Here is a 15,808-nt window from a genome sequence, read left to right on the forward strand (position 1 = left end):
GGAGACGTCATTTATTTCCATGTTAAAAATCCCCGTTTTCCTTCTAATTTTTTGCACTGAGCTAACTTTGAACCTGCCCATTGGGGATGAATATACCACGGTGAAAAGAAAGGGCTTCTGCACGTGTAGCTGCTTTTTTATGCGTGTACACACATGCGTGCATTACTGAGGGCTTTATAATGCCTCCCAAATAGTTTATTCAGAAAAGTTGCTCATTCCCAAATAAGGCTTCTGGCCCTGTAGTGTAATGTCTCACAAACCATGAGACTGTGGCAGCTTAGCCAAGTTCACTTTTTTCCTAAAATATCCTTCTGCTTATGTTTTTTTTCTGCTTTTACTGATCGCACAAATGCTCCCCAATGTCCTCATCACTTTTCAAACAAAAGGTAACCCAGGGAAAGGCAATGAAGCTCATCTGCGAAGAAGAGGGCAGCTGCATCTCTGAGGGAGGGGAGGACCCATTCCCTCCCCAAGCAGAGGACCAAACCCTCTCAGCTGGCTCAAAGCAAAGTCCTTGCTTCAGATCGTCACATCTGCTTGTGTTCACACACCTGAGTGACACCAGCAGCGAACAAGTAAAGGGGAAGGGAAAAACCCCAGAAGGTGGGAATAGACTACACAAAGCTGGAGCTACTAGAGGAGACAGGCCTGCTCCCATGGGGAGCACACGCTGCTGCTGCATCTGGAAGCACAGGTGCGCCCCCCCTAAATCTGCTTTCCCTCATGCCGCAAGGCAACCCCATCCTTGCATGCTTCCTTTGCAAAGAGTACGAGCATAGCTGTGTGCGGTAAGGACAAGCTATACCACCAGGGAGGCTTCGGTCTGGCTTGGTCTGAAAATCGCATTGCCTTCCTATAACCTTCCTTTACTGGTTAAAATGGGCCTCAGCACCTTGCTGAACGCCAGCCCCCTTACCTTCGCTTTCCCTAGCTGCCCCAGCAGAGGTCTCGTCTCGTTCATGCGCCATACAGGCTCCCGTACCAAGTCACATGTCCAGAGGAGAAGAGACAGTCCAAGTCGCTCCTGAGGAAACTCTGCTTATTTCCATCCCCTCTCTAATGTCCCGGGCCAAGTTTCCCCCCGGCAGTTCAAAAGCGGGTGCGGTACCTGCCCTCGACGCACCTGGGCAGCGCATTCGTCCATAGGGAAGGAAAAGCTTTACTGAAGCTCGCAAAGAAATTCAGCATTTTAGAATTGTAGTCATATATATAGCTTGAGTATTTATTTTTAAAGCTCCATTTGAATGTACCATGTTATTCAAATGCTATAAATTAACTGTAATAAAAATAAGATACTTGGCTATATATAGCAATGCAATTGCACTAGGCCACCAAGGGCCGTTTGTCAATGCCTGATTGACAGGTGTCTTTTTGGCAGAACTGGATGTTTCTATGACAACGCGGACTGTGCAGGCTTTAGGAAGCATCCTGGCACGTTGCAAGGCAGGGCGTGAAGAGCGCAGGGCGCTTTCCCCACCAGCGGAGCTGGGGAGCCCCTCCGCAGGCGCTGCCTGCCGAGCACAGGGCAGCCGGGCAGCCACCGTGAGCCGCGGCTTCCCGAGCCACCCGCATTGCGCGGTCAGTAACTTGAGTTTTAGGAAGATGAAAAATCAAAATCCTCACGCACAGGAAGGGGAAAAAGAAAGAAAACTAACGTCTCCTTCGAGCCGGAATCGAACCAGCGACCTAAGGATTCCCGCAGCAGACAGAACCTCTACAGTCCTCCGCTCTACCAGCTGAGCTATCGAAGGGACCTGCCCACCCCCGCCCCGCGGCTGCCCAAGCTCCAGCCCGGCGCCCTGCATACTTCTGTGCATGCGCTCTAGCAACGGCAGTGCCGGTTGTGTCGCGGAGACCTGCGGCCGTAGCCCTCTGCGCATGCGTGCGGCGCGTCTACCCCCCCCCCCCCCCACCGCGCGGCCCCACCGCCCCCCCATCCCGCAACGGCGCGCGGCTGGTCGGCCGGAGGCGGCCGGGCCGCGCCAGCGGGCGCGGGCTGCTCCGCTCCGCCTGGCCGTCTCGCCTCCCCCCGTCGCCGCGCAGCCTTTGCCCGCCCGGCTGCGCTGGGGCGTGTGGCCCCGCGGCCTGCCCGGCGCCGGCTGCTGTCGGTTGTGCATCCGCCCCACCCCGCGCGGGAGGCTCCGTCAGGGGGCGGTGGCTCAGCCTTTCTTTGCGGCTGGGGCCAGTGGCGCAATGGATAACGCGTCTGACTACGGATCAGAAGATTGTAGGTTCGACTCCTGCCTGGCTCGGGTTTTTTTTTCCCGTCAGCTTCGTCCCGCAGCTTTTTCTTCCGCTTTCGTGTCCCCCTTCCCCCATCGGTGCTTACTTGCAAAGCGTTTTTTACCACCTTTCCGTGATATAGGTGGCGTGCAATTTTCTTCACCCTTTTCAAAAGACTAAATTCAGTCTAGACAAAAATTCAAACCAGCCTGTTCCCTCCGCCCCGCCCTTGGTCTTCCTAGTGCGGGCGTCAGAGAAAGGTCAAACTTTAAAGAAAACTTTCGGCGCGCGCAGCCCAAATACTTCCCCTTTTCCAAAAGCACCCTTGCACCATCCGCTAAAGCAGCTGAGAGAAAATGAAGGACAGTGATTCCAGACAGATTAACAGCTTTTGCTAACGAGCAAAGTAGGTTATTGATAACAGTGGAGCTTGTTCAATATGAACCAAGTTTTGTAGTAAACTTCTATTAAAATCCGCGAACGTTCATCTGTGGAGCATTCTCAAACCCGACTACTGAGGATCCCCTACTCACTCCTCTTGCTGCAGGTCATTCTTTAAGTACTGCACGCACTTCTTGTATGTCAAAAATACATTTTTGCAGAACGACGTACTTTTGTCTTGGGCAACAAAGATGCTCTTGTAATTCTCAAGACTAGTGCAAAATCACTATAAAAATTGTGTTCTTTATTCTGCACGCTGGTTTGAGAGACCTCATTGCTGTTTTGCATGAAATGTTATTCGTAAGACTAACCATACTGTACCAGGCCAAAGATGAGTATCATTCCTCTGCTAGTGGCTAAAAGATTTTTTCCCATTTATTTATTGGTGTATTAATGCTGTTCATTTATTAGAGCAGTTAATGCGTTTGAAGAAATGCATATTGGAATTGTCTGAAAAGTTTAAACCCAGCGGGTGGTATATGTTATCTAATGGTATCATTGTTGCTTTGGAGGACACAATAATCCAATGACGTGCATATAAATGGTGTTAAGTCGTAAACTCGGAATAAAAAATGCGTATATGTGTGAGGTTTGAAAATACATACGCGTATGTTTGTGTGAAATACACGGGTAATGGCGAGAAAAGAGAAAAACATGCGAGCCAGGCAGGAGTCGAACCTACAATCTTCTGATCCGTAGTCAGACGCGTTATCCATTGCGCCACTGGCCCCGCACGGGGAAGCTTTTCTCTGCTTCTGGTCTATACCACCATCTCCCCATGCAGTGCTACCGCCCCAATAGACCCTCGCGTCCTCCCCGCTGGGGCTCCAGGTCCTCCAGTGCCGCCCCGAGACAGAAGCTCCCCCGCGACGCGGCCCGCCCCGCCGGCAGGGAGCGCCCCGGAGACCCGGCCCCGCCCGGGCGCCAGCGGCAGCGGCCGCCGCTCTGCGAGCCCCGCGGAGGGCTGATTGTCGCCGGAGAGCCGCGCGCCTTGCGCATGCGACAGGTAGTGGCCACGCGGCCGTTGCCGTGCTGCATTCTTGAGCTGTTGTAGTGACCCAACGCGCAGGTCCCTTCGATAGCTCAGCTGGTAGAGCGGAGGACTGTAGAGGTTCTGTCTGCTGCGGGAATCCTTAGGTCGCTGGTTCGATTCCGGCTCGAAGGAGACATTAGTGTTTTTATCCTTCTTTCTCCCCCGTTTACTGTGCCCCGGCGCTTTCCCGGGACGGAGAACCAAGCACGCTGAGGAATAACGCACTGTTACGTGATTTTGACTACTGAATGCTCGTTACAGCATTTGGTTAATAGATCATTGCTGTACGTATTGCTGCATAATTACAGGTTTTTGCCCTCCAGAAAGGTGTTGTTTAATAGGTTTTGTTTAAGCACACGCAGATATATATTATTTTAAGAGATTGCCCGCATTACAAATTGAGCATCTAAAATAACTGCAGACTTGTGCTTTGACTCACTGACTTTCAGCAGGAGCAATTGCTGCACTAACAGAGGACACAGTGCCTGCTGTGCGAATGCCAAAACCCAGTTTGTTTTTAAAGCAAAACAAGAGGTATATTGTTCTTTCTCCAGATTGCCACAAACCCTCGGGAAGCAAGTTAGTGCAGGAGGATGCCTGCTGAGATCCCTTTGTCTCATCGCAGTTAATGAGGATGTCGAAATTCTGAGGGTTTTTTTCAGAGCCTCCTCTCCTCTCCCCGAAATGTCTAGACAGTATTTTCCCAGAATAAGGAAGTATCTTTACATTTACATACTGCCACAATAGGAATAAATTTTCAGATCAAGCCAGGTGATATTTAGCCTGTGTTAACGCTCTCCATCAGCGGGAGGTTGAGTATCTTTATCAAGTGTCTTTCCGAGAGTGCCTTGTGTGTATGCCTGTTGGCTACCGTTCACTCAAGGCAGTTGTCTTATATTGGTGCTTTCCCCATCCTTGGGCAGATGACACCTGCATGGGGACGGCTGAGCCCTCTTACAGGACACCTCTGGTGCCTGGGCATCGCCTGCTTTCCCCACCTCTGGAAGCAGGGCTGGGCCCCCCCCCGAAGTACAAACGCAGGGCGGTGGTACAAGCAGTTATCAGTCTCTGCTGTTCCTATTTCTTGCTCTGGTTTAGGGCTGACCTTATCAGCCAACCATTTTCGGGGCCAAGCTGTCCCTGTCGTGGTGGACTTGCACTTGGCTGCGTAAGCCTGGTGACCGGGTATCCCTTCGTCCCCCCTCAAAGTGAAAGGAGCTGCTAGATGCAATGGTGTAATCCAGCACCTCCTTTTAATTCCTGGGGAGCAGGGAAGGGGTTACTTACTCTCACCTGTGGTCTTCCTCTCTACTTGGTAACAGCACAATGAACATTTTCTTTTCTGTAGAAAATGGTAGTATAGAAAAGAAATCAGTAATTTTAACTGTGTTCGGTTTTGCATACTTTGTCATTTTTCTTTAATGATTCAGTTCTTAAAAAGGCACAAATATAATTCTTGTGACTGAAATCATATCAGTACTTTGGGTATTAATTCTTATGGAAGGTAAGCAATGAAATTAAGTGACATGCAGTCATTTGATGTGTCTCAGATTAAGCATAGTTGTTTATTGTATAATCTTCTTGTGGAGAGAAAAGTACACAATTACTTAAATAACTGGTTATACTGATGGCAATTCTAAATCTTCTAAGATTTTTCTTCCATTCTCTATTTTGAGTAACCCTGGATATGGGTTAATATCAAACACTTAAAAGGACAGATCTTAGAGACTACGTACGTCCAGCCAAAACAGCTGCCTCTTATGCATTTTTCAAATGCTTGGGCTTCGGTGGTCACAGAGACTGAATACCGTAGTAGTGAGAAATATTCCTGTCGTGTAGCAGGCCCAGAAGGTCTGGCACTCTATGCTGGCTCTTGGACAAATGCAAAATCCCTGAATGAGATCCTGGCCCCGGCAAAGCCCCTGGCAATTCAGCCATTGTCTTCAGCAGCACTGGGATTTCACTCACTGTGCTGGCCCTTTGCTGCAGAAAATCATCCGATTTAAGTCATTAAACTATTATGTTAAAGCTCTGTAATCACACTCCTAAATTGTCTTATGCAGATGAGCATCCTGCATTGTAGAAGAAAGGATGCATTTGCAGTGTGTGGCTCTACCTCTGGCTATTTTGCATACATAGGCTCATCTGTTGCAGTCCAAAACTGAGTTCTTCTTCTGGGAAATGCTGAGCTGTCACTCACCACTTGTCAGGGTGGAAAGCCATACATTTGGACAGCAGTCTCAACAGCTTTTCTAGCCCTTACTAGAATAATGTTGTTCACAGTGTGGAAAAGTAAAGGGAATGTTACAGTTCATACATACAGCCGTTATTAGTCAGACCTTTTATTGTTTGACAGCAAACGTAAATTTGAATATATAGTGCTTTACATATAAATAAATGTAGCAGAACAGAATAAAAATGTGAGGAACCATACACTTCGACAAGATTAATGGGAGCGCAACTGAACTTTACACAGAAACAGGTAGGCATAAATTGTTGACTCTAGGAACTTTGCTGAAAAGCAAACGAATGAGTAAAATCACATTGAAGAGCTAAGTTCTGAAATCCTTACTTGTCCTTTTTCCATGTGTCCTCAGAACAGCTGACCCTGACAGCTGTGAGCGTGGCAAATATTCTGGTGCTCCGAAAACTAAGTTGCCGTGTTGGAATAAAACCATGGGTTCAGACACACAGATTTTTAAGTTGCAAATACCGAAGATCCTATCCAGAGGCTTGGTCATTGGTTCAGTTTTGAGGTTTTTGGCTAACCGACATAATGTATTCTGGTTTATCTGTAAAGATCCTCATTGCAGTGAAAAAGCTTTGCAAACATGCAGCAGCTTGCCTGTATTTGCATCATGCTGCAAGATCAAGTCCTAAATCTTTCCTAAGAAAAATCCATCATTTAGAAAAAGTGGAAAAGAACCACAGGACTCAGGATACGACTCAAGCCAATGGAAATCATTTCCTTGGTTTCAGTAATCTTTGGACACCTCTGCTGGAAATAGTCACTAGGCAGCATTTGCACACTTTCACAGCAGATTTCTTTACCAGACAGTGAAACTTAGGAATCCCTTATCCTGCATACTGTATTATGTACCACATACTCTCTCTACTCCACGGTGTAGTGGTAACATCTTATACCAGAATTAACACCATGCAAAAGGCAATAGCAAATAAAGCTAAAAGATGTGTGTGTTAGGGCGAGTGGGTGCTGGTGCCTGTACCGTATGTAACTAGTGGGCTGTGCCCTGCCCACGGGCACACAGATGGCTGGTGTTACTGGCAGCCCAATGCATAAGAAGCCTGACGAGAAGACTTGTGGCATCAGGCTACTGCCAGGGTCTGGTTTCGTTAGCAGCAGGGTGGTGCCACTGAGCCTGCCCTCCTCCGGGCCACGGCTCCAGGTGCTAAGCAGGCAGGACGGTGGCACTGGGCTGCACAGGGGGGACTAGTGGGCACTGCGGCAGGGGCGAGGGAGGGCAAGGTCAAAGAGCGTCTCATGGTTTCAGGCCTTCTCCTCTTCCTGCTGAAGCAAAAATAGGGCTGTTTCCAAGGATAACAGGAGCATTAGCTGGCCCTAATGCCTGTGCCAGGAGAACAGATATATAACTTGGTATCAATGGCTTTTAAAATATCCATGCATTATAGGAACTTTAAAGAAGGGTTAGAAGTAGCATTTCTTAACTTTGGAGTTATAGCTAGTGCTATAAAACACATTGATTTCTCATACATTTAGCTGCCACTGAATGACATTTGATGCGAAAGGTGAGAACAGGAGGAAGACAATAATGTTTCGCAACCACAGAATACAATTTTAAAGAAAAGAATTACACTTTTGACTAACAATATATTCTCTGGTGTATATAATTCAGTGGTACATTACATCCCCCTTTGGACTGCAGCACTGTGACTAGAAGAACAAAAATAGCAAATGTACAGAACTGACAATGATTGATGTAACATAATCAATACAGAGAACTTCAGCTGTCTCTGCCATGTCAAACCCATAAAGCGCTAAGTTTAAGATCTCAGAAGTATGCATTTAGCTCTTGCAAATGAAGGGCCTAATTTCTTTATGCTTACTTTAGCTGTATCCACATGTAATTCCACTGACTTGCGTGGAGGCACACCTGATTAATTTTAAGGACACAAGCAACCACCACATTTTTGCTCAAAACTGAGCATTTTGTGTATTCATGGATATGCTGTTTAACATGCTTCTCATCCCTGCCTATTTTTTAAAGATTGTGCGGTGTGCTCTTAAAGCCCTGTGCCTGGGGGAGAGGGGAAGCCCTGGACTCGCACTTAAGAAAAGGACTCTGAAGAGGACAGTCGCTCTTCCCGCTGCGTCCCTTCCCTGCCAAGTCCTGGCCGCTCTGGCGGGCCAGGCGCAGCCGGAGCGCCGTGGCTCCCATCCCGGTGTCAGCGGGGCGGCTGGGAAAGCAGCCAGGCCCGCAGCCGAACAAGCAAGTTGGCGGGAACGTGTTGGCTGGGGATCAGTTTGCAGCACATTGCAGGTGCAGTCAGAAAAGCCCGGGCTGCCTGGCCTGGGCAAGGGGCGGCAAGGACGGGAGGGCTTCGCCATGGGACCGTCTCCGGCTGCGTGGGGGAGAGGAGAGGCTCCCGGGGTGGCTCCTCTGGTGCAGCCCACCCCCCACCTCCGCCTTCACGGCACCTCTGCCCACCATCTCCCAGTTCTGCAACCTGTGCAGACACCGTCCTGTGTGCGTGCACAGAGCATACATGCGTTTCCGGGGCTGGATGGGTCTCCTAGATTTGGAGATCTGCATTTTATCCACCAAGAGACCCATCCTGGAGTACTGCACTCTGACTTGCATTTATAATTGCCAGGGTTTGGCCCCAGCAAGCCTCTAACTGCTTTCCAAGGAGCGCTTCCTCTTTTGCAAAGGCAGCTCCATCCACCCTGCTACCGACTTTTCCTTTGAGGTCTGCTAAAAAGCATCTCCGTACCTCCCTCACAGGGATATTTCATAGCCAGCAAAACTGCTGCAAATGAGGAGCTTTCGTGGGCAGGGAGTGACGGAGCTGGGGCGTGCAGAGAGGGCCTGGGGGCCTGGCCTGGCTGGGCTGGGGCAGGCAAGGAGGAATCATATCAAAGGGAGTATTACTAGGGACAGGACATGCTGAGCAATGGGAGGCCAGGATGCTGGTCCATACAGCACTGCACTGACTGTAAGTATCTCCTTGCAGAATATAGATACGAACCTATGTAAAGTGGATTACACGGGGATTCAGCCTTGATAGGAAATTACTTTCAGGTTTTCCTGCTTAGTTTAAAATGCAAATACAAATATAGGCTACAGAGCTTTTCACATCTCTTAGCTCACTGTGGCACTCACTGGGAAGCGCCATCAGTTTGCGCTTGCCCCCCTCTAGGAGTCTGTGCAGTAGCTCCGATGGCTGTCCCCGATGAGCTGGGTCTTCTCAGTTGCGTTAGTCGGCTGAAGCACAATAGGAGCTTCTCCATCTAAAGTGGGTAGGAAGACAAAAAAAAAATCCTTTACGCATCTTTCATTTGATTACAGAAGCCAAACTTCTTGCTAGCACCACAACATTTCATCTGTGGTTTGGCTACAGCTAAATCTTGGCTTCCTTGGTGACTAAGGCCTGCAGCACTGCATCACAGACAGCACTGCGTGCACTACAGAGGTGATGTCCACACAGAGCCTGCAAATGCTCTTACACCTTATCCACGTTTAAAGGCAGATTTCAGGATGACTATTGTTATTAAATTAGCCTTACCTACTGCTTTGCAAAGGTTGCAAGATAAGGGTCCCTGCTCGTCCGATTGCAAGTACTTGCTTCCTGCAAATGTCTGAATATAGCAAGTGCTGTTGTGACTCAGCATGCAAGCACTAACCTTGACAGTGCTTGCAAGAACTGGCTAGAAATGAGCCTTGAAGAATACAAAGTTAACAGTAAAGAAAGAAGAGAGTTAAAAGGAAAAAAAAAAAGTGAGTAGTAATATACTTGGGAGTGAAGAAGTCACATCCATCCTGAAAGCCAGCAAGCTAAATAAAAATCCTAAATTGCATTTTAGAAATCCTATAATAATATATTTACAACTGGATTTTGGGAACTATTGTTCTAATGAGTTTGGAACTGGCAAAAATTCATATTATCACTATATAAATCCTTATTATTTACTACTTTCTCATTACATTCAGCTATATGTTTGGTTTTCCAATATATCTGAAAAAAATGCGTTTGTTGGAGAGTGGAGAAAAGTTAAGTCCTTACAGTGTCCACTAATGGCTCTTTTGTTCACTCTGATACTGGGCAGGGTTTGGGTGCCCTTCTCCCGGGCCTCTTTCCAACCCACTTTTTTGGGAGGGGGCTCAGCTGTCAGAGACTGCCTATTAAAGGTTCAGCAATCTCAGTGCAGTGCTTTTGTATGAAAAATTTTGACTTATCTATCTCCTGATTTTAGCACAGACTTCACATTAATTGAATTTGATGATGACTTTTTTTTTTTCCCAAATGACCAAACGTTTAGAAAAAACCTTACCTAACATTTCCTCCTGTTTACATGACAGTTGATGGGATGAGTGGTGGGCAAAAGATGTAATATATAGGGGTAACTTAACCCAGAGCAGGAATCTAATTGCATGCCATACGGCTTCCCCTCAGTGGGGGTAGAACAACTTTGACTCTGTCAAGGTGAAAGGCAAGAATGATTAAATGCTAAGCAGCTTCTCTGTATGGGCAATTCCATATTTAGACACAAGGTCAAAGACAGACATGTTTCATAACTTCTAAAAGTATATGAGTAATCAATGTTTGGAGCTCGGCTCTGGTTCGGATTAGTTTGGCAGTTGCAATCCATTTTGAAGTTGCTAAGTATTTTCTAGATTTCTAAGCTGCATTCCCTCCCACCCTCTGCTGCCTCCGAGTTGCTCATTTTATGGAAGATCATTTATGGAGGGCAGAGACTACTCAGTTAGTTTTCCTGTGATACCCAGATGTGCAACAAGAGAACAGGACCCACCGCAAATATGTCACATTGCTTCTAGCTGATCTGCGAACAGTCCACCAGACACCTTCCCTAAGTATTTTGCTGCCTGCACCCTTCCAAGATTTAGGATGTTTTTAATCAGAGCAGGGACCTATGGTATAATAAACGGTACAAATATAGCCTGTTAATGGAGAGCTGCAGAATGGAGGTGCGGCAGAATTCACAGTTAAAACTGTTTTCTATAGATAGCTCTTGCTAGCTGTTCGCCTACATTGGTATCATATGGAGTGCGGAGGAGACAATGAAGTGCTAAAAACTTATTGCTTCTGAGTTCGGAAAGTATTTTGTTATTCAGGTTCTTTTTTCTTTTTTTTTTCCCTCCCTGATTTGATTTTCTGTAAAACGAAGCTTGGTCTAGAAATGTCCTCCTTTGTTCTTAAGATGATAAACAGGAGAACAGAACAAACTCAACAAACTGTTTGAGTACATCATTACACCCTTACGTAGCAATGCAATTCAAATTTCAACATGATCTCGTCTGGGATCACAAAAGTCAACAAAAGGTTTGCCGTTGTCTTCAACAGAAGCAAAATCTGGCAATCTGCACTGTGTATGTGAGGGAAAATAATGAACAGTTCCACACATCCATGCTGCGGAGAAGTGATACTTCCCTCTGCCAGTATATTTTCTCAGTTTATCTGTAATATTATGGCATGATATTAAAATTACACTACTGTATACTTTTTAATGTCATGTTTGATGTGGAACTCTAATAAATGTCATATTCTTAGTGTAATGATGCAAATAGATATATTTTGGAAAGTGATCATCCATTGTACGTTAGGCTTCAGTCCTGCGGTGATTCAAATCAATAGTCATGAAAAGAAATCACTGTAACCTGAGTGCAGGCCAGATCTTGCAAATCTTTCTGTTGATGATACTACCCATAGAAGTAAATGCTGTAAAATGCATCCCATGTAGACAGATATTCAACAAGTTGAGCACTAGAGCTAGTCAAATATATTTCAATAAAACTGTAGTCTAGAGAAATATGCCATGCCATCTGAACAGAAGCCGTTCTAGTGATTGCGCTGATTTCACTGGCGGCTCACTTTGTTTTTACATTTTAGGGAATGAAACATTGAATGTTTTGCTTCACATTTCTTTTTTTACTAAGATATTTTATAGTATGTTAATTTGAGGAAATAAAATCAACTGTGTAACAAACATCTGGATTTTGTTAAAGAGAAGTGTGAGGGGGTCTGAAAACTAGCACTGCTGCACCAGTTCACAAGGTGAAATCTAAATCTCTGAACTCGCACAAGATGCATATTCCCTTTCCCATGCAGTACGACTGGCTCCCAGCAGCTCCCACCGAGCGCGGTAAGAACTGGTGGAGACTTGTTTGCAGAGGTTGTTAACATCAGGAATTATGACATTTCATCAATATTGCATTCTTCAGAAAAGCAATGACTGACTACAAAACATTTGGATAAATTAAACTGTGGCCTTAGTTTGAGAATTTATGTTTTGTTCTTTGTAAAAAAAGTTCTGATTAGCAAAAATATATATACAGGGGACAGCAGGAAGCACAAAAATTAATTACCAGCTAGACTGCTCATCCTGTGGGCAAAGAGCATGCAAAAATTTGGACCCTGATATGAATTCCTCTTCCATAATGAAGTCTGTTGCAGGAGTGTTTACGGTCTGTTTCTCAATTACCTACAGGAGCATTCCTATTATTTAAATAAAGGCAGTATTCATTTCTATGGCACACAATTTGAAAATGTCTGATCAAAAAGCCTAGATTAGTACCAGTCTATGCCATTCTAACTCAGCTGCATTGTTTTGGCCAGCAATCCTAAAATCTGGGGGGTGTGCAGCTTGAGCCGGTAACCATTCATTTTTCTAAACGCAGTGTCTATTTTCCTTTCGGTTGAAGATGCTCACTTTATCCTCCCTCATGAAGACTTTACTTTTATTCCTGATTTGTTATTCCATTTTCATCTTACTTTAAAATATAGATAGTTCTGATCAACTCAGGCAAGCTGGTTTTGGTTGGTAAGAATATGTAACAAAACTGATGAAAAGGGTGGGAGAGGTAGAAATTACTCATTTTCTTCAGGCTCTGGCTATATACTTAATATCACCTTCAAAATATTTAAACCATAGAATTCCACATCCTCTTAGTTGTTTAAGCAGGTACTTTGCTGAACATTTTAAATTAAAAAAAATGGGTATTGCAGTGAAAACTTGGTGGGAGTAAAGGGATGGGAAGGTGGCCTAAAACTACTGTGATCACATCAATAAATACTGCTGGTGGTAAAAGGAAGGAGCAAACTTTTTCTTAGCACTGGGGAATTTTGTGGTGGATTTTGAGAGAGAGTAAAATGTTTGCCATATTACAAGAAAGGCAGAAAAATGTTGAATTAAGAAATTTTTATCCTTCAAAGTTCATTCTTCATATTTCAAACGTGACTTTGGTGTCAGAGACCCATAAATATCAAGACCTATTTTAAATTTGCACTTCCCAGGGGCCTACTATCTTACAATACATTGCACTTATTTCAAATGATGTACTGAGCTCATAAACCTTTCACTAGTATTTTTTGTTGCCTTTGCACAGACTGACCATGTATGATCAACTTTTAAAATGACTGTACTTTGCCTCGATATGCCTCTAGGCAAAACCAATTTAAAAACACCACCACACGTTGGCATATCAGTTACATAAATAGCATTTGTTTCAACTACTACAAGTGTTTTGTTACATATTTATGGAAGGGTAAATTTGTGTGAAAAGGGGAAAAAAAAAATCTTCCTGCTAGGGAAACATGACATTTGCAATCTGGCAGTGCTAATTTAAGTGTAATAAAACGTAAAACTATAACAGCCTAAGACCTTCCATAACAATGGAAAACAGAAAGGGTGAGCTGACTGCTTAGGTCCTTTCTCCTAAAACAGCATAATGCTAATCAGAGTTAATATAAATTTGCAACTGAAAAGTGGCATAGTTCTTATCCTGATGCCCTAGTCTCTTACTGCTGGAGTAAGGATCACTGCATCTCTCAGCCTGTCCTGAAAGTGTGCTACATCTCAAAGTTTTGGGATGCTCCTGCTTCCACTGAAGGTAAAAGCAAAACTCTGCCTCACTTCAGCAGACTAGGACAGGTCTTTTTGCTCAAAGTACGTAACCCACACTAATGCCAAATTAAGAAATAACCACCATTATCCTTTTGTTTAGCCCTTCATCAATTAAAACCTGTGAGTGCAGCCTAGGGACACAGCTAAGCTGAGCAAAGAGGGCTTCTTGCTGCAGCAGGGGGGTCCCACTCCCTCCACTGCCAGATGCCTGACCGTGAGCGCTCGCTCCTCTCTTTAAGTTGGCATTAGCACGTGGACTGTCCCACAGAGAGGCATGGCAGGGAGTTAAACTGGCAGAAAATGATTCACTTGTTTGGTAGGATTAGTTTTCATCTGGATCATGTCCACAATCTGGCTCATTGTAAGGCAGCAGGATCACTACTGCCAGTTTGGAAAAGAAAGCAGCCTGGGGTGGGCCGTGGATGGGAGAAGGACAGGAACATGGCATTTAGCTAGCTCAAGCTTGGATTTAGACTGCCTCAGGTTATTGTGCAATCTTCGTGTTAGAAACTTTGCTTCTTTTCTTGAAGCCCTTTCTTGAATGGATACAGTTGATCCATGACAGTCAGGGATAAATTTTACATGAGTAAAAACTGAATGATTATACTTATTTGAGCAGATTAGATGTGTCAAGCAACAGCCCAGCCAGAGCCTAATGCATAAATGTAGGATCTAGGATATGATTCAATGGGGTGTGAGAGTACGTGTGTGGGGTGAGCGTCTTCTCTGAAGATGAGTGCTAGGACTTTAAATGTTTATGTGTCTAATCAAGAAAATAAGAGACATAGGGGACATTTCAGTGCCATAAGTTTTCATCAATGTGCAACTTGGAAGGTTCACCAGGTCATAATGTTAGCTGGAGTGAATTAGCACGTTTCCACTGATGTCTGGAAGCAGCCTCAGTTTCATGAGAAGAACATCTGGCCTACAAGCTTTAAAGATTATTTTGAACAGTTTTGCCACACAGTAAATCCCTATAATACACACCTCTTTCCATGTCAGTCTTAATTTGCTCTTCCAGATCCTCCGGAGACACACAAAACTCACGCTCTTCCCCTTCCGGTGCTTTGGGTTTACATTTTCCACAGCAGCAGTTGAAACAGCAGCAGAGGCAGCAGCAAAAGTAACAGCCCGTCAACAGGCCACAGACTGCAAACAGGCCCTAGATTAAACAAAGTGGTGAGGAAAACCCTGTGAGTAATGAAATTCCTGCAATGCCTGACAGTCTGTTACAGCAGAAGGGAGATTGTCAAAGGAACTCAGATTTCCAGGTGCTCTGCAGTCAAAATTAGAGCCAGATTTTAGAAGAGTTCAACTGCCAGTCAAGTACCTAAATAAGGGCCAGATCTTCCAGAGTCCTCCTAACCCACCAGCTCCTACTTGACACTCAGGACCATGTTTACAAAGAATTCGACAGCAAGCAGGCCCCCACATGCCGAACTCTTGAAAGTCTGTCTTCAGCTGAAGGCCACCAGAAAAAACTTCCAGGCAGTATGCAAAACCCCACCCACCTTAAAATGACTCATTTCCATCTTAAAAATGACTCATTTGCCCAAGATCTTTTTCGCAAACACTTATTTACTGGCAGATTCTTGTCAATAACAAACCCAAGAGAAAAAGAAGCAAAGACCCAGATGCATCCCACATAACTTTAGGCATGGAACTAAAGTGTCTAAATTAGGACTGTAGTCTCTGTGGGCTCCCCACATAGTGGAAAGTTAAAAGTCCTTCCAGAGAGTGATTCAGCCCAGGAGGATTTGAATTGCCTGTTGGAGGTGTCTCTCTCTCCCCATTGGCCTATGCAGGATCGTGGAGGTGAACAGCTCCTAAATTAGACTCATCAGGCTGTGATTGCTTGATCTAGGGACTTCGGCAGCAACACAGGAACAAGAAGTTCCCATCTTCGTGTCCCTCTGCTTGCTCCTGCCACAAAGCATGGCCAGCACAGCTGTTTGTGACCAAGACCAGAGCCCTGATCCAGATTCAAA

General features: G+C 45.4%; 1 protein-coding gene and 4 non-coding genes across 5 annotated transcripts in view; 2 read left to right on the forward strand and 3 right to left on the reverse strand.

Annotated features, from left to right (window-relative positions):
- Window positions 1-1,658: 1,658 nt before the first annotated feature.
- On the reverse strand, window positions 1,659-1,751 carry TRNAY-GUA (transfer RNA tyrosine (anticodon GUA)). The gene is made up of 2 exons: window positions 1,715-1,751; window positions 1,659-1,694 (listed from the first exon to the last, which is right to left on the reverse strand). It is a non-coding gene; the product is annotated as a tRNA-Tyr (tRNA).
- A 428-nt stretch (window positions 1,752-2,179) lies between these two features.
- Window positions 2,180-2,252, forward strand: TRNAR-ACG (transfer RNA arginine (anticodon ACG)). Its single transcript has one exon. It is a non-coding gene; the product is annotated as a tRNA-Arg (tRNA).
- Window positions 2,253-3,321: 1,069 nt separating this feature from the next.
- Window positions 3,322-3,394, reverse strand: TRNAR-ACG (transfer RNA arginine (anticodon ACG)). Its single transcript has one exon. It is a non-coding gene; the product is annotated as a tRNA-Arg (tRNA).
- A 342-nt stretch (window positions 3,395-3,736) lies between these two features.
- On the forward strand, window positions 3,737-3,829 carry TRNAY-GUA (transfer RNA tyrosine (anticodon GUA)). Its single transcript has 2 exons — window positions 3,737-3,773; window positions 3,794-3,829. It is a non-coding gene; the product is annotated as a tRNA-Tyr (tRNA).
- Window positions 3,830-6,023: 2,194 nt separating this feature from the next.
- DNAJC5B (DnaJ heat shock protein family (Hsp40) member C5 beta) overlaps window positions 6,024-15,808 on the reverse strand; it is a 55,280-nt gene continuing 45,495 nt past the window's right edge. The window contains exons 5-6 of the mRNA XM_064507455.1: window positions 14,808-14,982; window positions 6,024-9,188 (exon numbers count right to left, since the gene is read on the reverse strand). Coding sequence (XP_064363525.1) covers window positions 9,094-9,188; window positions 14,808-14,982 — 270 coding nt within the window. The 3' untranslated portion in view covers window positions 6,024-9,093. The remainder of the gene's footprint in view (window positions 9,189-14,807; window positions 14,983-15,808) is intronic.

This window comes from Dromaius novaehollandiae, chromosome 2 (assembly GCF_036370855.1).
Source record: "Dromaius novaehollandiae isolate bDroNov1 chromosome 2, bDroNov1.hap1, whole genome shotgun sequence".
Taxonomy (NCBI): domain Eukaryota; kingdom Metazoa; phylum Chordata; class Aves; order Casuariiformes; family Dromaiidae; genus Dromaius; species Dromaius novaehollandiae.